At 36.5% G+C, this 24,808-nt stretch overlaps 1 protein-coding gene across 2 annotated transcripts in view; it reads right to left on the bottom strand.

The window, feature by feature from the left end:
• Positions 1 to 24,808, bottom strand: part of LOC120424971 (uncharacterized) — a 159,645-nt gene that overhangs the window by 119,147 nt on the left and 15,690 nt on the right. For both annotated transcript variants that reach the window (XM_052710421.1, XM_039589326.2), the window contains exon 2: positions 1,809 to 2,508. In XM_052710421.1, coding sequence (XP_052566381.1) covers positions 1,809 to 2,350 — 542 coding nt within the window. In that variant the 5' untranslated portion in view covers positions 2,351 to 2,508. The remainder of the gene's footprint in view (positions 1 to 1,808; positions 2,509 to 24,808) is intronic.

Below are 24,808 nucleotides of genomic sequence, written 5' to 3'. Positions count from 1 at the left end.
CTTTTTATGGCTTTTATTTTTTTTACGATTTGAAGAGTTATTACATTCAGAATCTCCTAATGATCTAGATCTGAGGATTTTTACACCAGATATGCTCAATGCCGAACATGGTTGTTAACCTTGCTGTGAACAATAAGTTGTTGGCATGATAATCTTCGAATTCAGATGGAACAGAGCAGGAGAACGTTAAAATTTAACAAAATGCTGGTGAATATTTCTGAGTGGCGCCACGCAGCAGAGACACTTCACTTATTGGTGTGACCAATTCTCTAGCAAATCAAATAATTTGTGCTTTATTTAACAATTTGCAAAACTAAGATTTTTATTTACACAAGTCGTATGCTTTGTTCAACGAAGCAAACCGAGTTGGAAAAATACGATATGTCGACGCTGTCGTGCTATCTTGTTGCACGTCACTTTTTGACGTTCCGAGAAAAACGCGTTTCAATGACCGCAAAAAACGCGTTTCAAGAGCACGCAATGTAAACAATAACAACCACGTTTTGTTTGGCATTGTCCCGGAGTTTGATTGAATTTGGTTTCCGGAGTCCCGAGTTATAATTACAAATGTTTACGGCTGTCGGGCATGTACGTGTGTCAAACGCGTTCTGACCTGAAATACCTTTGGCCAGTTGTCGCATTTACAGCAATTTTCATGGTGTGTTAAGATAGCACGACAAGATTGAAATTTCTTTCATATGAAGAATATCTCAGGATTGGGAGCCGCACAGAATTGCGTTTTTGCGACAAAGTGCTGAAAGTATGAGAAAATTTTAATTTTTCCGCACTCTTTTTTTTGTGGTGTGTGCCGTATCAATAAATTTTTATTCTCTACAGAAATTGTATTTCACATTTTGTCAAAAAATCTATTCCAACTTTTTGCAAAAAAAGCAAAAAAACTCATTCCAACTTTTTGTGCCAATTTTAGCCAAGATTTTCAAGCAATTTCCCAAAGATCCGTGGCGTCTGGAATGTGGACATCGAAATGATCAACTCAATTAATTTTATGTAACGCAAAGTTCATTAACGCAATATCGAAAGCGAAAGGTTTCGTTCTGTTTTCGATGTCGGTTTTGTTGTAAATATATTGGGGCGCCATACTCGACTCGAAATGCAGATCAATTTGGAGCCAACATTTAAATGTACAAATCTGCCATAACATACTCTAAATTGAAAACGTTCGAACGTGGGCTTGTTACATGGTTGCCGTTGATTGGAAACATGAAAAGTTTCAATCACGCTCGTCCTAGTGGTAATCGGTGTAGCAAATCGAAGGCAAATCGACGATCCATCCCTTTTTTCGATTAGTGATGATGTTTTGGACGGCCTTGCCTGACGTTGTTGTTGTAGGCTAATTTGGGATCGAGAGAGAGGAACACGGTTGTTTGGTGCAGCCCAAATTTTTGATGCAAAAGGGGGTCGATCCAACTATTCAGAAACGGTTTTCAGCATGGGGCCTGACTGAACGAGTGGCCTTCGCAAGGGACGCTTTGTTGGTGGGGTTTAATTTTGGGGGTGGTGTTTTTTCGTAGGAACGCATGCTGTTATTGATTCCTTTGTTGTTTGAAAAACATGGTAAATCCAACATTTCAATTCGGGTGCCCTTTAGGGCAGGTGAAGGTTGGTTGGTTTTGGGGGACGGAAATGACTTGAAATTTAAGGCATTTTACATAACTTACTAAACGCATCTAAAAATGATTTTTTTGACGTCCAGTAAAAAAAATTACAAACTATCAAATCTCGAGAAAAAAAAAGAAGCGAAACTCTACTCAAATATCTTTTTTTGTCAAAATTACGATTTTACTCACACTTTCTTCCTCTGGAACGTCCTGTTCAGCGTAGCAACCTTCCGGGAGCGCACACCAGTTCCAACGGCGCCACCTCCCCGACCTCCGTAATGACCCGCTCCGGCACCATTCCGCACCACCGTCTGCTTCTCATTCACGACAACCGCCGCCGCAGTAACAGGTGCGGAACTTTTATGCTCGATAACTGCCTGCACCGGAATCGGTCCCGAAACCGCTCCGGAACGCTCTATCGTCTTCGCCGGCGCCGGCAGAATCTTCTCCAAATCAGCGATCGTAGGACCGTTCGGAAGTTTCGCATCCTTCGCGATGGTGGCGACGCTGTCGTTCAGCGTTTTGATCGAGTAACTTCCGGAGCTGCGCAGTTTGTTCCGGAACAGCTCGCCGAACCTTCGCAGGGGGAATTTCCGCGATGAAGACGGCGTGGCGGCGCTGCCCGTTGAGGAGATGTCCGGCGGTTTGGGTTCCGCCTCCAGCGGGGCGGCTTGGATTTCCAGGTGGGACCCCCCGGTGGTGGTGGAACGTTTGTCAATCCATGAGGACATTTTGAACAGAGGGTTTTAGAAGAATTGGTGGTTCCACAGAACCGTAACGTAAAGCTGGTGAACCGTAAATGCGGGATTGCTGGATTGGCTTTGATGAGGGTTCATCGAAAGCAGAAACATTGCGGGAGGAGAGGTTTGAAGATTTGCTGTTGTGACACCTGTAAAAAATAGAAAAAAAAACATTGTGTTACAAGAGTTTAGTGTCATAATTTCTGATTCACAAAAACATGAATTGCTAATTAACTTGTTGAATTTCCCAAATCGTGCTACTTCTCTACAAAACGCAGTTAGAGCCACAGCTTTTTGGTTCGTATTTGTTTCGTAATTTAAATTTAGAAAAAAATTGAACTTGCAATGGCTATCAATAACACATTGTATTACGGTACCACAAATTACCGTAAACTCAAATCAAACCTGAACAAAAACATCAGCTGACAGAGACAACCGGTGCAGGTTACAGATTTCAGTCAAGGTTGCGGGATCATGTTGCAAGTTGCGAGATTCAAATTGCAGCAAGGTTAACGACTCAAACCCACCCGAAAAAAACCACACTGGAATTTACCCCAAATTAAGCCGGTCCACTGATCCGTTCGCAATCGCTGCTGCTGTGTCAAGTTCAGTAACCCCCCTCTGGTTCAGCTGTTTATTATCTAACTAACAACTTTTAGATCGTACATGAATAGAAGTGAGGCGAAAAAAAAAGATACAACTGGTTTGAACTTCACCCGCAAGTGCATACAATCTCTGAGAAGGAGAAACAAAAACTAAAACCCCAACGATACACAATAAAACGCTCCAAATGTAGGCTAAACAAACACCTCGCGGGGTAATTCTGCAAGCTGCCGGCAAAAAATGGATGGATGGTGCAACTGATCTGCCTTCCCCCAGGCTAGGGCCCGGTTGAAGCTCAACACCCGTTTAACCGCACGACCTCTTTTGATTAAAAAGCCATTAAGTTTAAATGCAACGCGCGCGGAGGCTGACGAACGTATTTTGTTGTTGCTGCTGCGTCTGCGGGATAGCCTTAATTTTAACACGCTCCAAATCACTCCTCAAAGGTGTCTAAACATGACACAATTACCGACCCTCCTTGGTTTGCAGGTTTTGGCGAGTGGCTCTACCTCATTTTGGAAAAATCGATGGGAAGGGTGAAGAAATAGGTTGATTCAAAATTTGAGATTTGAGATGATATCCACATAAGATATTTATGATCTAGTTCAAAGATATTTTCGAAAATTAGAGTTTTTACATTACAACCTAAAAATGAATTTATTCAATTATTTAAATTATGCTAAAAATATCAAAAAAATATTTCAAAGTATTTGTTATTCTTTCAGTCTACCTTGAATGCTTAATTGAAAAAAAAATGATTAGGGGGAGAGGGGGTAATATGCACCCCCGGGGCAAAATGCACCCCCTGCTTTTCTCGGTATTTGGAAGAATTTTCCGGGGAAAAAATCATAGAAATTGGAAGCTTAACATTGCTAAACCATGCTGGAAAAATTTGAGCATCGCAGTATAGAAACAGCTCAAGTTATTTGCAAAACTTTAAAATGTTGTGTTTTCATCTAATTGTCATTGAATTTTCATTATGATTTTTGGACAGTATAGAAAGCATTTATTGATATTGTAAGTGTTGAGGTATATAGTTTTTGCCATAAGTTTCATTATTCTGTAGATAGATGAGTCCCGCCCGTGTGGATCAAACGGACCGCGCACTGGACTCACAATTCAGAGGTCGCCGGTTCGAATCCCGCGGCGGGTGCTCTATAATTCTTTGTGTAAATATGGGTATTCGGCGCCGTCGCTCCGTACTTTCATACACTTAGAAGCCCAGGGCGGCGAAGTCCTTGTAGATAAAAAGGAAGACAGTAGTGGTTGGTACTAGCAATGGTGGCCGACAGCTATAAAGTCAACTTCGTTTTTCGATGAGTCCAAAAACATCAAAAGATGCATTTTTTATTAAATTTTCTACAAAAAGCGTGGTCGGGGCAAAATGCACCGATGTGAAGCTCCTTTGTAAAAAACAGCAGTGTCATCTAGTGGTGACTAGTGAAAACTGCATTTACCCGGTGCATTTTGCCCCATGTTGTGGTGCATTTTGCCCCGTTGTTGTAGTGCATTTTGCCCCAATGTTGCGGTGCATATTGCCCCGCATGGTTGTTTGAAATGAATCAAAAATGTTTTTAGAAATTTGATATTTTCGAACAATTTTGAGGTTTTTTAAGACTTTTTTCACATGGATGACGAAGAATAATAGTTGGTTTAGAACACAGAAAAAAATTCTTCCACAGTAATGCTGTAATGGTTGAGAAATCACAGTTTTCCCTTAGGAGGTGCATATTACCCCCTCTCCTCCTAAATTTTTCTTTTTCCTTTCTTTTCGGAGACCATGCATTTTTGGTAGGTAGGTCCAACTTGGGTACAAATGTAAATTTCCGTGAAATCGTTCAGGTTTATTTTTCACGTGAATTATAATTAATTTTAATGATCGAATGAAAGCAATCATTCATGTACAAATAATATTCAGGAGATACAGTCGATTTTTCTCTGTGTCGATATTGCATTGAAGCAATCAGAAATGACACTATGAATTAAGCTGTTTGAAGAAATTTAAATTGTCATTGGATTCATGTAAAATTAGCATTGAAACCCAAAATATGACCAAAAATCGATTTTTCGACACATATATTAGGCATATATTAGGAAAATTTTCGAATTTCGTTAGGTGGTCCCATGTGGTTTTCCCTTGAAAACTATACTTTTTCAAATGAAGATATCTCGAGTTTAAAGAAAAACACCCCTGAGATTTTTTCAGCGTTTGTAGTGCTGGATCTCTTCTTTCAAATGCAACCTGGTGCTTAAAATTTGGCTTACGCCTTTTTCCAGATATTTATGTTTTAAATTTGCATCTTTTTTACCTTGAAATGGCTGTAACTTTTGACCCTAAAGTCCAAATTGACTTGTCAAAAAAAGAGTTTGTTTTTTAGAGCTCTAAAAGTGCCCCGAATACTTTTCTCTAAAACTTAACCCTGAATTGCCACATTTCATAAACTGATTTTTGAAGGTTTGCTCAGATGGTTTCTATAAGTTTGTTCGTAGAAGGCGTAGATTACGAGATAAAATTTTGGTGTCTTCGACAAAGTTGCTTGAAATGGCAAGCCAAACAACTTTTTAGAAGACAAAAAAATCCCAAAAATAGTTGAGATTTTCAAAATCACCCTAAAAGTCAACCAATCTAATTTTCAACCAAACCAAAAGTTGCCCCTATCTACTGGCAACAACTCTTCTGAAGACACCAAAGCTCCAAAACTTCACCATTTTTCGTAAAATCCATATTCCACTTAATTTTGCGACCAGGACCACTGTGTAATGTTGCCAAATCAGCATTTTGACATTCAATTACAGCTCGTTAAAAGCGTTTTCAACTGAAATCGAGTGATAAGTTGCTTAATAGGAGTGTGAGCAAGCAAGTTTCTATCAATAGTTTTGCAAAATTAGTTGCTTAAAAAGTAAAAATCAGCAAATTGGATGAAAATAGGAGAGAGTGCTTAACTGGCCACAACATTTCCACTACATTGTGCTTCATTGTATTATTTTTGATCAGTCTGGCCTTTTCAGAGTATTTCAGATTTTGATTTAGTTGCATGGTATGAAGCGTGAAAAATTACTAATCGTTATTATTTTTTTATTTTTCTGCCAAAGTTTGCAAAATATCTACGATTTTTTAAATGTTTTTTTCCCAATCTGTGTTTATACTCTGTAAATATCATATTTAATTTTTTTGTTTCAAAATCTATTTTTCCTTCACATTTTATAATGAATTTGTTGAAGGCGGAGATGAAAACTTTTAATAATTATTTTAATAAAGCTTTAAAAGTTCTGCAAAATGTCGAAAATAACTCAAAAAAAATGTTTTATTAGTATCACGGTAAAAAAATGTGAAGGAAGTTTATAGTTAATTGAGAAACAAAACACGGATAGAAATCCTGTAAGCTAATCCGGTTACACTATGTTGTCGAATTGAAATGTTTCTAATATCGTCAATGTTGTTGATTTTGAAAACTTATACAGCGCAATAAAAAAAAGTTGACGATTTTGAAAACATTTCAATGTTTACAAATTAAAAACATAGAGTTACCAAATTTGCTTGAAGGAATTCTATCCGTGTATAAAATTAAGTTAAAAAGTGATTTCTGTAATTTTATCACAAAATTTTCCAGGTTATTTTAAAATTTTCACGCTCCGTGAAATTTTTATATTTTCCGCATAAAAAAAAAAGATTTTCTGTAAATAGAGGCTCTAATAGAATGCAAGTTAATTATATTTTCATATGACCTTTTTCTCTGTTGGCACCGAAATTTCTAACACAGATTTGTTATGTTGTGTGGTATTGTTTGTTCAATTAGTTTATTTTCAGATATACCTGGCAACCGTAAACAATCTTGAATCGGTCTAATATACAATGCCACCCGCTGAAAAGATCAGGTCTGAGGTAGGAAAGTGCAAAATCTTTAACTGAGCATTTTGCTAGTAGGGTCACAAAGTGTTGTACCCATGGCCAAGTGCAGAGTGGAGGTTTAGGGGTAAATTGATAAAAGATTCATCTAACAGTATGATAGGATTGTACTTCAAATAATTTAAATAGAAAACCTCCCTTCTGGACACAACCCTCGGTAAATCTCTTTGCTGCTATTTATATGTTTTTTATAGTCCGGGAGATATTATTATATTTTAGCTGGAACTATTTTGAACTCTAAATCTATCACTTTTTAAGTTTTTCACAACAAAATAAAATCATGTGACTTGCTTTTTTCATCTAACGAAACTGTTATAATTTTGGAATTTTTGACGCATGCAAAAAAAAAACAAAAATGATTCATCAAACAAAGGTTTTCAAATTATTGTTTAAACCAACACACAACATCGCATTCCCTTAGTTCAACCCTGAATGTTTGCACAGCAACGCCAAATGATACAAAACCTGCGAAAAAAAAACGCAAGCACACGCAAAAAACCAACATGCAATAGCGAAATTCAAACCGACTTAACGATTATTGTTATAATTGTACCCCACATTAGGGTGCCCAGAAAAAATGACCCCCTGCTCCACAAGCAAAAAACGGTTTTTTGGGTTATTTTAAGCATCTGTGTAAATTTTGAGCGAATTTTGTTAAGATTACCCCATTGATACTCGAGCCTAAAGTTGACGAAAAAAATGTTTTTCATACAAAACTGACATTTTTATATCGCTAATAACCTTTCAGGATCCAGTTTTACAGCTTTGGTATGTTCTACAAAGTTGTAGACCATTAAATTTTCAAGGAGAATCTCACTTTTGGGGATATTAGGATGAAAGTAGCGCACCGTGCAGACCAAACCGTAAGAAAATTGAGTTTTCCATATATTTTTTCGATTTTTCCCATACAAACTTCACCTTCGAGTATCAATGGGTAAATGTTCACCGATTATGCTCATATTTGGCCCAGATTCCTAAAATAGCTCAAGGAACAATATTCAGCTTGTGGAGCGAGGTTTTGAAAAAAAGTTCCATATTCTGGCCAGAGGCGTACTAAGGCCGGGTGTCACCCGGGGCGGGCTGCCCGGTGTCACCCCTCACCCCCTCCCCCCCTCTCACACCCCCCCTTTCTAGTTTTAATCCCACCAAACTTATGTCACATGAAATTCTTCTTACAAACTGGAATTCTGAATAATACTTTGAAATGAGCAAAAATCTTGCAATAAGACAAAAAAAACACATATTTCAATTCAATTCAATTCGGTTTTATTAGTGAATAATCATGTTACAATTAGTTCATTCGCAGTACATAACAGAGTTTTGGAGTTCCTTTCAGCTGTGTGTTAAATCTCAATCCATTTTGGAACGATTATTGCTTATGACTAAGAGGTTACCAAAAGTAAAAAAAAAAATAGAAAAAACTTACTGTAATTGCAAAGGAAAGGGGATAGAAATAGAAAAAGCTTAAACTAGATCACAGTATTTTTTATCTATTGTAGATGTGCTTAATCATTAGCTCCCCGAGGGCCAGAAATTGCTCCGCCTTGTTACGGCAGGTCCGGAACCGCGTCATCATCTCACCCGCTAGAGCAAAAAACTCCGGCAAGGTGAAGAGATCTTCTCCGGTAACCTCTTGCTGGGCCGCATCGCCGCTACCGGCAGCGACCACGCTGGCGAACGATCGCCCCCATCCAGGAGGGAACGCTGGGTTGTCCGCTGGAACCGTACGCTGTCCAGCTGCAGGAACGGTTGCGCTCGTATTCCGCTGAGAAGGGTGGGATGCTGCTGCTTTCTTCTTCCTCTTTTCCTGCTCCTCGAGGTACGCCTTGCGCGCGACGCATCCGCGGTAATTACCGGTATGGTTGCCGTCACAGTTGGCACACTTGATGCGCGCCTTGGTGTGCTCTGCCTTGTCCCCCAAGTCCGCCTTGCACGGCAGTGCACACTTCTCCGAGAGGTGTGTTTCACCGCACTTCACGCAGCGGGGCGGGAGGTTGCAGTTCCGCGAGCCGTGGCCGAACTTCTGGCAACGGTGGCATTGCGCTACGTCCATTGGGTTTTTGGAGTAAAACCGCCAGTTTACCCAAAAACCGTCCAACGCCTTAGTCCGTCGCAGGTCTTGGATTTTGACGGTGCCGCGGTCGAAGTACAACAGGTACAGAGTGTGCGTACCTGTGACTGTTGTCTTGCGCGAGAGCACTTTTATCTCCCGTGGCGTTATTCCGGCACCCGAGAAGTGTTCCTTCAGGTCGGCGATTGGGCGGTCTTGGTAGCCCTGCAGGACTACCTTAACCGCGGTCTTCTCAACTGGATCGAATGTGTAGAACTTGAAGTTGCTACACTTCAGTTCTTTCACCACCAGGTCGAAATTCTTTTTGTTGAAAGTAATCACTTGTACTTTCGATTTTCCAATTTTCAGACTATATTGGAGGCCTTCCAGCAACTCGTCAACATCGTCCGCCAACGTATCCAAAACAAAAATTGGAGGTGGTCGTCGTTCCTTCGGAGAATTATCTTTTTTTGTCGTACTACCTTTTTTGCGTGCACGTCTATCATCGTCGTCGTCGTCGGTAGTGCTGCTACCGTCGGTGTTGTTGTTGTTGGTTTCCTCGTCACTCAGCCTCGCGAACTTGTTACTGGTGGGAATGTTGGCGGATGTTGATGCGCCACCGGTCGACAGATTGCCGGAAGTACCTGAGCGGAGTCTGCTTCTTATAGGGCTGCGATCCTGGACACGGTAATTAGCGTGCAATAACTCCAGATTGAAACCATCAGCGCACACGCTCCCCTGCGCGAGGGCGGACGACGCGGCGGCGTTGTTTTGTTTACCTTTTTGCACTCGGCCGGTAGACGAACTTCGCGGGTTTTTCGAGGCCGCACTCGAACTGCCACGGCCACGGCCGGCCTTCGGCATGCTGGTGGAGCAAACTCGCGGGTAATCACGGTCGATTGCGGCGGAAAATTCGAAAAAACTTCTAGAGCACTGAGCACTTAACTGCTGCTTGCTCTGGAGGATACACGCAGAATGAAAAACACATATTTAAAATAATGAAAATTATTATTTTTATGTTAAAGCAACGACTTTTTCAAAAAGTGTTTAGAATTAGTTTTTTTTTCTAATATGCAAATACACGTAATAAAATTATCGAAATAATTATATCAGAGAACTAGTTCAAAAAAGAAGATATCATTCAGCTCGGAAATTTTTACTTATAAATAACATTTTTTTTAATGAAAAATATTAAAATAATATGCTGTGTCATCAAATATATAATTTATTATCTTTATCGCTTTGATAGTATTTACACAGAATATTCTTTTCATTAAAATCAAAATCATTTTCCTTAAAATTTAGAACGATTAAAAATTTGTATACGCTCAATAAAAATATTTGAATTTCATTAAATTTTTAAGTAAATCGTTATGCTTTTTAAATTATGAATTTATTTTCAGAAAATTGTTCGATACGAGATGGAAGAATTCGTGAATTTAAATCAGCATTCAAGATCAAACATTTATTTTGAAAAAAATAAAAAATGCACGGTATTAGTATTCTCTAGAAATTTTGTTAAGACTGAGCTGATGATCGTAAGATATTTTTTTTTAATTTGATTAACAACGAAACAAAAACAAGTCATTATAAGACATGACATTTGTTCAAGCTTTATAAACCTTTTTCCAAAGGCAACAAATTTAATTGAGCAAACTTATTTGATTTAATATACATAATGTATAGCCGTAATCAATAAACCTTCTATTCCATATTTTCCAAAATCTTTTGAAACTAAAATAATTTTCAGTTCAAGCTAAAAAAGAATTAGAATAAATTATAGCTAAGCTAAATATTTTAAGTGGTTAAGAGTAGGATTTTTTGAAACGTATATTTTCCGTTATTTTTTTTAGATAAGACACTATTGAGTTTTTTTTTTTCTAAAAGTGCAGATCAAAAGAAACATTTTTTGACTTAGTGTTTCTTGAATTGAAATTTTTTACACCAGATTAACTGATATTTCACTAGTTTTTTTGTTTTTTGACGTTCCAACATGATCAACGATTAATTTGATCAAATCTGTATTCTTTGCGAACAAAAACATAGTTCCAAGTTTTTTTTCAAGCGCTGGCCCCGCGGAATTTTGGGCGATTTTTTTTAAATGCTCAAATTTCGCAAATTGAATCGAGTACTGCTAATTTATAGGATCATTTAGACATTCTCACAAATCAAAAAAGGAAAAAAGAATCGTCCACATTGATTGAATTATACACAAGAACCAGCGAGTAGAAGTTGCCATTGGGCGTCTGTGTAAGTTTGACATGCGTTGCATAAAGCTTTTAATTGTAAAATTTGTTAATCACATAAAAATGCTCAATAATTTTCTATTAAGCTTTCAAATATTTTTCAAATATGAATGAATTTTATTTTTATTTCAACCAATAATTTTCATTTTCTTTTTTTGTTCATTTAAAAAACCAGTTAGTTAATAAAATCTTGAAATGGTTTTGTTTTTTAAATACATCTTTAAAAGTTTTTTAAATTATTTTATAAATTAAAAAATGATTCCGGAAAGATTCAGAACTAGGTTATGTCTTTAAATGTTAATCGAAATGTTATTTTATTATTGTGCAAATATTTTTGATGTATGTTTTCCCATCAATCAATAAATCAGAATAAAAAAAAGCGGTTAATACTAAATCCAGAAACTTGAGACATTTTTCCTCGAATTTTCCTTGAAAAGCGTTAATTAGTTTCAATCATATTTTGTTCAGTTTTGCTTAAACATTATAGAATCTTTCCGAGGACCAGAAAAAATATATGTATTGGTGAGGGAAGTTCAGAAAAATAATTTCGATTTTTTAAAAAAGCACATTTTTCAAATTTAAAATATGAATAAAACTCATTTCTGATTTTAAAGGAAAATTCGAGGAAAAATGTCTCAAGTATTTTTTCAGTGTTAACTGCAATTTTTTGTATTCTAATTTTTGGATTGATTGATGGGAAATCATACATCAAAAATATTTGCACAATTTAAAAAACCAAACATCTCGATTAATATTCAAAGACATTTCCGAGTTCTTAATCTTTTTGGATTATTTTTTTATTTTATGATGTTTTTTATGATATGTTTTTTATGATATTTTAAGCTGTTTTTTATACTATTATAATGGATTTAAATTCTAGAATAGAATGTTCTGAAAAATCACTGATTTTTCAAAAATTATCTAACAGTCTTCAGAAAAAAATTTTTTGTTCTTAAGACCGAAGAATCTACCTTTTAACATTTGTCAATTTATCAATATTGCCTTGACTTGAAAACACTCACAAAAAGAATTGAGTCAACTTAGTTGTTTTAATGGCTCTCCTCATGTATTGGATGGATTTTCACGCTTCGTTGTATTTGTAACATTATTAGTATTTTAAAAAAAACTGATTTTCAAATCAATTAATAAATATGTTTAATATTTAAAGCAATTGAAATATTTTATTGAAAATTATTGGTTGAAATAAAAATAATACCCAATGAAAACTAAAAATTAACCCGTTTGTTTTTTTTTTTTCAAAGCTTGATAGAAAATAATTGAACTTTTTTATTTGTATAATTATAATTTCAAGCTTTATTTAAACACTGGAACACCCAACGCATGTTAAACAACTTAATTCATTTTATTTTATTTATTTCAGAAAAATAAGTAATATTTAATTTTTAAAAAGAGTGCCCATTTATGGAAACACTTGTAGAATTTGAAAAAAATCAGACAAATAAAATCAGAGATATAACACTGCTAACAGAAAACATTGAGAAAAAAAGTCTTTTTGAAAAATTAAAGGTGTTTGAAAAAATATGAAAATACATTGATTAATTTTAATACCCAATGCCCTTTGTTATTTGAATTTTAAAATTTCCAAAATCCTAAATAAGAGAATTTGATATCTTTTCAAATCAATAAAAATGTACACACTTGGAACTTATTTAAAGAAATCCATTGGTTCTTATTGCCTTTAACTTTAAAATATTGCCTTTTAGTTCATTTCTACAAACTTCACATTAGTTAAGTTTACTTATAGGGTACATATAATTATTTGGAAAAAAAAAAACAAAAAAAAATGCTTTTGGAATTGCTATGAGAACATCATTTTTTTTAAATCGCTTTTTGTATCATACCGCCATGACATTTATTGTCTATCTCTTTCATAAAATTTGTTCAAAAATCCAACGTTATTGGCATGGGTGCTTTTTATTGTTTATTTCAATTATAATAGGGTTTGAAAAGAATGTTGTGCACTCTTGTCGAGTCTTATTCTACTTACCATTTTTGAATGGACAGTTGCTAAAATTATATAGAGATTTTCAAAAGCGAACCAACAAATATCCCGCGGGCTGGTCTTAAGATTATTATGGAATCCGGCCCATTTAGGATTCTTCTGATGAAGTTTTTTTTTAGGAAAATGATAAGTTAGTTTGCTTTTATAAACTTAAATAATAAAAATATGAAATTCAATCAAAAAATGAGAAATTACATTTTAATACCTGAAATATTTATGAGGATTCTGAAAGTATTAAAGCACTTTCACATTTTTCAAAAAGAATTTTTAAACGCTAAAAATAAAAAAAAATGTAAGTGAAGGAAAAATAATGGAAAACTCAAATTTCCTTTTTTGAAACATAGATTCTAACTCTATTCAAAAAGTAAATTTTATTTTTTTTAAATCATAATTCTGTGGACCCCTTCGGATCTGCCTGACAATTTTTGCTGTTTTCTGTACCCTTTTATTAGCTTCCAATTTTGATAGCAATCAGTTGTTTTTTTAGTTTTTTAATTCAAATTGTTTTTTTTATTTTTGCTTTCAATTGAAACTCAAGAGTGGTTTGTCACAAAAACATTTTTACGAGAAAACATTTTCCATTTAACTTTTTTTATAAGCTTGTACATTAATAATATAGGGGTGACACGTAATATGTAAGGGGTACCCCTTACATATTAGTATCTTTATAAAAAATTCTTTATTTGATGATCGGGTGTCACCCCGGAATATTTAATTTTTGAAGTCTTCAGGATATGTCGAATATAAACATGCACTTTTGCTAACTGTGACTACTTAACTTCATCATTACTATGTAAACATATTCTAAAACATGAGTGGTACTTTTGGGTGTCACCCCCAACTAAAATCAATGTTTAAAAAAATTAATTTATATGTTTTGTTTAAGAAAGATGATATATTTTAGTTAGATACTTGATGATTTTTTTATGAACATGTTTTAGGTCAATTATATATTTTTTCTTCGTGCGAGTTGGGTGTTACCCCATCAGCTCGGGTGTCACCCCAAGATGGGTGACACCCGGGGCGGGCCGCACCCCCCGCCCCCCCCTTAGTACGCCACTGATTCTGGGCACCCTAACCCCACATTCATTGTATGTGTTTTTTTACACTTTCAGGCTGCCTCTCACCACACTGACTAGGCCAAGTTGGGTGAACCTGCTGCGAAAAATTGGTTCAACAGGTTCGCAATGAAGTTACTCACCCTGGCCCAGCCATGCGATTGACATTCCAACCAGTCGATGTGTTTTGGTGGGCCATCATCACCCATGCCACCTTCTTGGCATCACGTGAATGGTGAAGACAGACAGACCCCTTTGGCTTTATAAAATGTTTACATGTCTCTGAATCCAGCTTCGTCTTGAACACGAGCATAATTGTCACGTGAATCCTATTTTATTTGTTGATAGTGTCATGCAAATTCTGCAGTCTCCTACAGCCCAGTGCGAATTTTGAATAATATTTTTTCATGTAAACTAAAAATGGTTAATGTTAAGTAGGTACCTATAGTTCTAAACATCCCAACATTCAACCTAACTTTATTTTTCCCATCGATTCCAATTGACCATAAGCCATAAATCTACCCGCAATGACCCCTGGTTGAAAATAATACCCTTAATAAGAACCGCATTTATGTACCGTTGGCATAATTCATTTTTCCCCCGCATTCCACTTCTTCGCCCAATTACACGATTATCCGATCTGAACAGCATCTCTGCAGCTCAGCGGCCAGCATAGCAGTCTCCCAAGCCGGCTGGTGCTGAAACAATGCCCCGGGGGCAGTCCAAAGATCGGTGGCCAACACCGATTGATCGCACAGAAGCTGAGTGCTTTCAGTGCCAGTTCGGCCGCTCTCGGCAACATCTTATTTGCTCTGATGTAGATTAATTCTGGCCCGAATTGTGTTAATGAAGAGATGAAAATTGATTTTTAAGATCAACTGCTGATTAGACTTCTGGCGAGCAGCTGAGGTCGTTCTGAGGAATGCAAGGTGTCGGGAGTGTAATGCGTGTCTGGCATTTGGCTTAACCCTGCGCTGCTCAATTTTAAGATTATGTTTTATTCTTTATTTGACTGGGTTTAACACACCTCACTTGCACACCCATTAGATTAAGGTCAATGACGACCGTCGCACCTGCGCGATGTCTGTAGATTTTCGGGGTACGAAAACTAGCAGTTTCACTTTCACTGCTGTCGTCGTTGTCGTGGTTGCGCCCAAATTCTGTTGGTTCTCTGCGTATTTGAACACACCCAGATATCAGTTGCACAGATTGCAAAACCTTTAGCATCGATAGACATTGCACCCCACGATTTTTGGGGGCAACATTTCGCAACGTGGGGCACGCCACCCCAGATCAGGTTCCAGTGTGAGTTGTGGTTTTGCTGAACTCTCGTGCAGGACGAGGGACAGGTAGCTGGTTTGGCTGACCTGATCCAAATGTTTTTTTTTGTGAAAGGTGTGCTGCACCTATGAGTTTTGAACCTAATTTGGCAAGTTGTGATAAATTCGATCGGAGACAGCTGATATATGGATAAACCGCTATAGATGCTGACAATACGTCCTAAATAGTATCTAAAATTAAAACTATTGCCGCAAAGGGATGGATAAAAACGTTACCTGGGACACAATGTACAGAAATACAGAAATCTCCAGCTTTTGAATTTTTTCAACATTATTTTATTTAAAATAAATTAAAATGTTGTCGATGACAGCAATATAAAAATTGGATCCCTGCTTCAAATGTATTTTAAAAATGTCTTAAATTTTAAGTGTGATTAAATATATTTGAATTTATGACGTTAAATATTCATATATTCGTAAAAATATATATTACAGTCCAGACTCGATTATCCGAAGGCCTCGGAAAAAATTTCACTTCAGATAATCGAATCACGAAAAAAATTTTTTTGGTTGTCTTATTTTTTATTGTCCAGCTTGAGAATGATCCATAAACTACTCTAAAATGATAAGGAATTTTTAAATCCAAGATGGCGGATATTTTTTTGTTCTTGATTCGATTATCCGAAGTCCTATACAAACCTTCAGATAATCAGACTTCAGATAATTGAAAATTCGGATAATCGAGGCTTCGGATAATCGAGTCTGGACTGTAAACGTTTTAACATTGCACAACATGTCTTCTATTGCAGCTAAGTTAATGATGACGAAAACCATAAAATAATTGTGATAATTTGATCATGGATGATGACTCAAATACCTATTAAACACTTCATTTTGGTATTTTTGAGAGATTTGATAAGTGTGATGCATATTCTTAGGTAGCTTATAGTAGGAAAATGCCTTTTGGAAAATTTCGTCAGAATTACAAATTGTCTGTGTTTTTTACTGTGTTAAAAATCACTAAGACAAGAAATGACCAAAAGTTGCTAATTTAAATTTAAATAGCTTAAAGAGCAGAATTATAAAAATAAACTTTATGCTAATGTTTAAATGCAACACAATTTATCAGTTTTATTTTTTGAAATTTATCGTAATTAACTAGTGATACTAAATGTTTCATTTCCAAATTTGAAAAATTCATTCTCAAAAACCGAATCAAATTTGGTCCTCTTCTTTCAAGAAGTATTTTTCAAATTCAAAAAACGAAAAGACATTAAAAATATAAACCTAAAAGTGATTACAACTTGAAAACAGTACAGTTTACCAAAAAATCGAATATTTTTCGATGGAAAATTTGATACTGTTTTAGAAAATGCTTTTTATATATTCCTGGAACCATATTTGCACCAAAATGCACTATGGCTCAAAAGATGTAATTTTGATTCCCATAAAACATATTAAAAAAATTCAAAATTATAAAACAAAAATTTTGGAAATCCTTTTTAATGAAGACAGTAAAATAAAGAAATGTGTTTTTTATTAAGACTGCATCAATTTTGAATGTAGTGGACAAAATTTCATCCAAATAAAAAAAACCAATTTTAAAAATCGTGAAATAATTTGCGAGAATCTAGAGAACTACTCAATACCCTTGTTTCGTCGAGAAAAAAAGTACAGTAAGGCTTTTTATGAAATTTTGTCGTGAAAATTCTTTCTTTTTTTTTGTCGTTAATGCATGACGAAAAGGCATTTTTTCCTCGCCAAAACTGACGATGATAAAAAATACTTTTCATAAACTACTAAGCCTACTTTTCTCCACCAAAAATAACAAAATCGTATAGAAACACTTTTCAAAACAAATGCTGAAAAGTTGAACTTTCCAGTACTTGTTTTGAAAAGTAATACTTTTCAACATTATTTTGATTTTAACGGTGGAATGACTTAGTACATGGACGTGTGACTTACAATTCCATTCATAGGGTGTTTTTTGAAATTGCAAAAAATATTAAATGGAACTCGTTACAAAACTTGATTTTTTCAGCACTCGACGCATTTATCCAACTCGGTGAACCTCGTTGGATAAATGTACGGCTCGTGTTGCAACATGTTGCATAAACTACTATTTCAGCATCCATTTGAGTACTTTAAAGTTGAACTTTTCAGCACTTGTAGCGAAAAAAAAAAACTTCTCGATACTGATTTAAAGTTTGACACTTTTCTTGTCAGTAAATATTATTCGGGAAACTAACCATTTATGGCCTACCTACAATCACTTTGCTTAGAATAGTTAAGAGGCAGTATTTGTAAATATTGCTCGGTTTGTTCTAGAGGTCGTATCGAGGTGCTCCGATTTGGATGAAACTTTCAACTCCAATACCTCTTACTTACGTGAAATTGTCCGAGGATTCCGAATATGACAAAATTGAGACCAAAAAGTGACATTATGGTGGCCTACAGGGCAAAAACTAACGTTGTAAAATGTTTGTTCTAGAAAAATCGAAAAACTATGAGAAAAACTGCGATTGGCCAAAAAGTTATTTCCGTAGGCTTATAGTCCATATAATTACCTATCTTTTGACCTATGGGAGTATGGGTGTTGGAGGCTGTTGCAAAAAGATATTAAGGTTTTAAAAAAATCCATTTTTGACAGTAATTTGCAAAAGCTAAGAGAAAAAGTCGAACCAATCCTGGATGTCTATGGCACATTTTGAAGTGCTTCAAAAGGCCTTTCGAATGCATCTAAGAGAGTTGGAATTGATGAAGTTTTACGGAAATGCGAGCAATTTCAAGATTTTTTAGGTTTTTTGGACCTCAAACTTCAAAGCCCGTTTTACCCCACTTCCCTTTGTCGTAGAGGGCTCATATTTGGCATGAGTTTATCTCATGTATAGACAAACAAACGCTGAAAGTTTCATCCAAATCGGAGCACCTCGATACGACCTATTACACATTGGTGAAAAACTCGCTCTTAAGTAAAGTAAATTGATAAGTTATTTGGAAAAAGTACGCAACTGACGGCCATCATCTACAATAAACTTATAAAACTTGTACTGTACTGATTGCTATGTAGTTGTTTGTTTACCATTGATATGGGAACGTCAACTTATCGTATATTTAGAAATTTTCCAAACCATACGTCAAGTTTCTAATTTGATTAATTTTACATTGTAGAAGATCAAATTCGTTTCCATTGATTCAATTTCCTTAGCTAAGTGCAAATTTCTAAGCTTAGTGGTTGTAGATGGGCCACTATTTGAAGAATTCCCATTTAAAGGGTTTTTTGAGGAATTGCAAAAAAGTATTGAACTCGTCGAAAAACTTGATTTTTCAGCACTCGTCGTATTCTTCTAACTCGATAAACCTCGTTATATAAATGTACAGCTCGTGCTGATTTTTATTTTCATTGAGCAACTTGTTGTATTCACAACTATTTGTTGGTTAAATAAATATTGGCTCAAATAATTTATAATAGACAAAAAATATACAGCGGCCAGACCTACGTCGTAAAGTGTAATGAAGAAATTCGACAATAGCTCACTACCCATGTTCGCATAAATGTCCCATATGCAAAAACAGCAAGCTGAGAAAAACGCATTTGAAGTTTGTCCCATACTCAAGGCTCAACTGGATTTCCTCCTGGTTTCTTGAACAAAGTACTGGATTTTATAGGCTATTCTGAAAGATCTCACGATTTTGAACAAAACTGCATCAATAACTCAAAAGCGATAAAAATATGCATATGGGACATTTATGCGATCAGGGGCAGTTCAGCAATCGTTAACTTTGCGTTACACATTGATCAATCAGGAAGATAGATTTACTCCGAAATCGCTGACATTTAGGATATCACGTCCGGAGATCACGCGCGTTCCTACGGTGTCAACCGGAGTTTCGCAGAACAAAGAAACACAAATCCACCACGTCCAACGTTAAAGGCTGGCCTGGCTTATGTCAATCGATTACGTAATCACTTCGGAAAGTCCTGTCGTCGTCGCCGGTCGACAGAAGAAAGAGCGTGAGAGATCCGACAACGAAAAACGCCAACAACAACAGAATAACTCTCGCAGCATCTGGCTAAGTCGCCAGGTGAGTGGGTGTTCCATATTTGGACACCACGCGATCGTACTCTCTCAAGTGCATATCCACCTTCCAAGTACATGCACTAAATGCTTTCACCCCCGTCGTTTCTGACACAAAGTCGAACGCAACGTAACGTAAATCAGATCAAACGGTGCTGGGACCATTTGGAGGGAGCAAAGTCGAGCAGAAACAACACTCAAGTCACGGAAACCGCGCACTTGGTATCATTGGCTGACACACTAAGTATGGCTTCCTTATGACCAATCACGACGTAATGAGGCTTCTACTGTTACGGATGTACCTTCTGAATGGTACAAACAGACAACAATGCAATTTAGTAACACATTTTCAGTAATTGCGTTACTGTTATGCAGAGTAGTTGGGGTGCAGCGAGCTCATCTCCCGGAACACGTGAAGATGTCGATGGAGCAGATTGATCGAACTGTCAAGCAGGGTGGTTCTAAGCCACAAAATCTATCATCGTTTTAAGAACAGTTTTGGCGATTACACTTCCAGCAATTTGTTTACAGTAGGTTTACATCTGCGCGAGGTATTTAGCACTTCTGGGTCATCACTGCTGGGGGAAGGCTAATGACCACTTTGCCCCGACAAGTCTGCCCACCACCATCGCACACAGAACCATCCTCCGCGATGACAGATGAGTCGCGTCTGCTAAATCCACACATTGAAGAGACACCGTCGTCCATACGTAAAACAGCATTTCTGTTGTTGTTTCACGACCAGACATGACCGCCGCCGATACAGCTGAGGGTACACCTTGTAGTTGCAGGCAGGTCTTGCTTGCTGTTGTTACTGAAGATTATGCAATATTTTCCAAGACCCCGCGAGCCGTTAAATCTCTCTGCCAGACTATGTGTGTGAGTGTAAACAGCACACACACACACACACAATTACTTGGCACGACTTGGCGGCTGCTGCACTTGAAGGTAAAGCGACGAACCTCGGCAAAGTTGTAGTACATGTGAGTTCTTCACAGCGGCCGGGATAGAGATGTACTGCCAGTCTACTCCAAGGGTCTACAACGGCGTGCATTGTAAGAGGAAAGGGTGTTGGCACCTTGAGAGAGAGACTGGCTGACTTGCAAATTGATGAATTAGTAGGTAATAGCGTCTAATCAACGAGTTCATTCACAACTTTATTATGATAGCAGGTACTTTGAGGGAAGAAAGGGAGTGCTTTTCACGCTGCATTTATAAACAGTCGTGGGTTATAGACGAGAATGCATATAAGTTATAAATTTCCTTGGGATCCTAGAAAACTTTCAAAATGATTCCGTATGGAACAAAGTTTCAGAAAAAAGGAAAATTAAATCCAAATATTTAAAAAAAAAACTAACTTAATCCACCTATGTGGTTGATGCCTTCCTCACTTTTTTCCAAAAAATTGGTATATGAGTGGTTTCATCATTTTTTAGATCCAGAAAAAAAGAACACAATGTATAACTTAAGTGGTCATAACTCGAGACAGAGTTGCCAGATCTTCAATGTTTTGGACTCTTTGGAAAGGCCTTTCAATTACCTAACCAACGATGGGCCGGATGATGGATCCGGACATAGTTTACATACATTTAAGTGGGATCCGGCTTCAAAAAAGTACATAAATATCACTTAAGTGGTCATAACTCGAGACAGGGTTGCCAGATATTCAATGTCTTGGACTCATTGGAAAGGCCTTTCAATTACCTAACCAACGATGGGTCGGATGATGGATCCGGACATAGTTTACATACATTTAAGTGAGATCCGGCTTCAAAAAAGTACATAAATATCACTTAAGTGATCATAACTCGAGACAGGGTTGCCAGATCTTCAATGTCTTGGACTCATTGGAAAGGCCTTTCAATTACCTAATCAACGATGGGTCGGGTGATGGATCCGGACATCGTTTAAATGCATATAATTGAGATCCGGGTATTTGCGAAAACACATTTTTATGCATAACTTTTGAACTACTTATCGAAACTTCAAACAATTCAATAGCGATGTATGGGACCCTAAACCAAGTCGAATGCAACTGGTTCGATCAAAATCGGTTCAGCCAGTGCTGAGAAAACTCAGTGAGAATTTTGGTCACATACATACATACACACACACATACACACACACATACACACACACAGACATTTGTTCAGTTTTCGATTCTGAGTAGATATGTATACATGAAGGTGGGTCTAGGAGCTTTCAATAGAAAGTTCATTTTTAGAGCAGGATTATAGCCTTACCTCAGTGAGGAAGGCAAAAAAGGTGGATAGATGCAAACATACATCCAATTTGCTTACATTATATTTGTTTTGCCAAGAAAACAGGATGTGCATTTTGTATAAGGAAATATGTATTTCAGAAAAAAAAAACTGTGTTCTCCTGACTTAATCTCAAAAAAATTAAGCAAAAAGCTGGTTGTGTATATAATATATACTGTATATGTATTCTTCTAAAAAATATTTTTTCAGGCATTTTCTGTATAGGAGTTATTCTCTAAAGTTGTAGGTGTATAACACCGACAAACACAATTTTACTCAGACTCAACTCGAGGGGAAACACTGAAATTATGGTTTTGCCTTCCTCACTGAGGTAAGGCTATAATCCTGCTCTAAAAATGAACTTTTTATTAAAAGCTCAAAGACCCACCTTCATGTATACATATCGACTCAGAATCGAAAACTGAACAAATGTCTGTGTGTGTGTATGTGTGTGTGTATGTGTGTGTGTATGTGTGTGTGTATGTGTGTGTATGTGTGTGTATGTATGTATGTGACTAAAATTCTCACTGAGTTTTCTCAGCACTGGCTGAACCGATTTTGATCAAACCAGTTGCAATCGACTTGGTTTAGGGTCCCATACATCGCTATTGAATTGTTTGAAGTTTCGATAACTAGTTCAAAAGTAATGTATAAAAATGTGTTTTCACATATATCCGGATCTCATTTTAATGCATGTAAACGATGTCCGGATCCATCATCCGACCCATCGTTGGTTAGGTAATTGAAAGACCTATCTAACGAGTCCACAACATTGAAGATCTGGCAACCCTGTCTCGAGTTATGACCACTTGAGTGATATTTATGTACTTTTTTGAAGCCGGATCTCACATAAATGCATGTAAACGATGTCCGGATCCATCATCCGACCCATCGTTGGTTAAGTAATTGAAAGACCTTTCCAAAGAGTCCACAACATTGAAGATCTGGCAACCCTGTCTCGAGTTATGACCACTTAAGTGATATTTATGTACTTTTTTGAAGCCGGATCTCACTTAAATGTATGTAAACGATGTCCGGATCCATCTTCCAACCCATCGTTGGTTAGGTAATTGAAAGACCTTTCCAAAGAGTCCATAACATTGAAGATCTGGCAACCCTGTCTCGAGTTATGACCACCTAAGAGATATTTATGTACTTTTTTGAAGCCGGATCTCACTTAAATGTATGTACACGATGTCTGGATCCAACATCCAACCCATCGTTGATTAGGTAATTGAAAGTCCTTTCCAACGAGTCCACAACATTGAAGATCTGGCAACCCTGTCTCGAGTTATGACCACTTAAGTGATATTTATGTACTTTTTTGAAGCCGGATCTCATTTTAATGTATGTAAACGATGTCCGGATCCATCATCCGACCCACCGTTGGTTAGGTAATTGAAAGACCTTTCCAACGAGTCCACAACATTGAAGATCTGGCAACACTGTCTCGAGTTATGACCACTTAAGTGATATTTATGTACTTTTTTGAAGCCGGATCTCACTTAAATGTATGTAAACAATGTCTGGATCCATCATCCGACCCATCGTTGGTCAGGTAATTGAAAGACCTTTCCAACGAGTCCACAACATTGAATATCTGGCAACCCTGTCTCGAGTTAAGACCACTTATGTGATATTTATGTACTTTTTTGAAGCCGGATCTCACTTAAATGTATGTAAACGATGTCTGGATCCAACATCCGACCCATCGTTGGTTAGGTAATTGGAAGACCTTTCCAACGAGTCCAGTATTTTTCTAGATCTAAAAAAATAGCTGAAATATTTGTCCAAACCACGCATATTACCCATTGTTGGTAAAAAGTGAGGAAGGCATCAACCACATAGGTGGATTAAGTTAGTTTTTCTCCAAAGTTTGTATGGAGAATTAGTGCTGTTCGGTTCTCCTACATATTGCATGCAATTTTTAGTTGTTTGCAAGAGCGACGAACCACCCTAATTCTCCATACAAACATTGGAGAAAACCCATTCGGCAGGCATTTGGACAGATTTTTGAAAATTTCAAAGTGCACGTGTTTCTGGGGACCCCAAAGTTCATGCTTCCCCTCGAGTTGTGCCTGCGCAGTCATTTTTGTCATTTTTTAGGTCAGTGTAATAAGAGCTTTTCAGAAAAATTGGGTACACGGAAAGAAGTTTCCCGAATTTTTATTTCATATTTTACTACCAAAATTTGAATTCCGAAAATTTTCGAAAAATTTTCGATTTATTTTAAATATGTTTTCGAAAACTATCTTTTGCGCTAAAATGAAGAATGGTGTAAGAACTGTTACCGTGTACAGTGCCATCCCGTTTTTGGCAACACGGCGTGTTTTTATGTTGTCAAAAACAGGGCTCTATAGAAATCTGGAATTCATGAAAAGTGTGTGTTATTATAAGAAAACACTGCTATCATTTGTGTGAGAACCATCAATAAACATCGTTTACCTTTCAAAATGACAGGTGCGGTTTAAGGGAACGTTCATAACTCACGTGATGAACGAAACAAATGATTTTTTGATATTCGAAAAAATAAATTGATTTATAACAAAAGATATGTTATGCATTCAAAATAATTATAATGATTAATAAATTATATATCTTTTGATTTCTTTTGAAAGTATTACAAGACCAAAAATAGCAAAAAAAATCAAAAAATTGTTACCAGAATCAGGTGTTGCTGAAAACGGGATGACTAAATAAAAAAAATATTTTAATGTCAAAGCACCTTTGCAATTTTTTTTTGAGTTAAACAAATTTCATCATTTTTTATTATGTTCATGAGACTGAGATTTAAGTTTAAATTTAGAGAAAATAAGTTAAATAAGTTTTATTAAACAGCTTTCATTGTTCAATTTGCGATATCACGGAAACCATGGGTTCGATTTTTGATGTAAAAAAAATGAAACATTTGTGAAATATTCTGCTTTTTTCCAATAAAAGTT

Source organism: Culex pipiens, chromosome 3 (assembly GCF_016801865.2).
Source record: "Culex pipiens pallens isolate TS chromosome 3, TS_CPP_V2, whole genome shotgun sequence".
Classification (NCBI taxonomy): Eukaryota; Metazoa; Arthropoda; class Insecta; order Diptera; family Culicidae; genus Culex; species Culex pipiens.
Note: the sequence above shows the minus strand (reverse complement) of the source record. Positions and strands in the feature narration are given on the sequence as shown.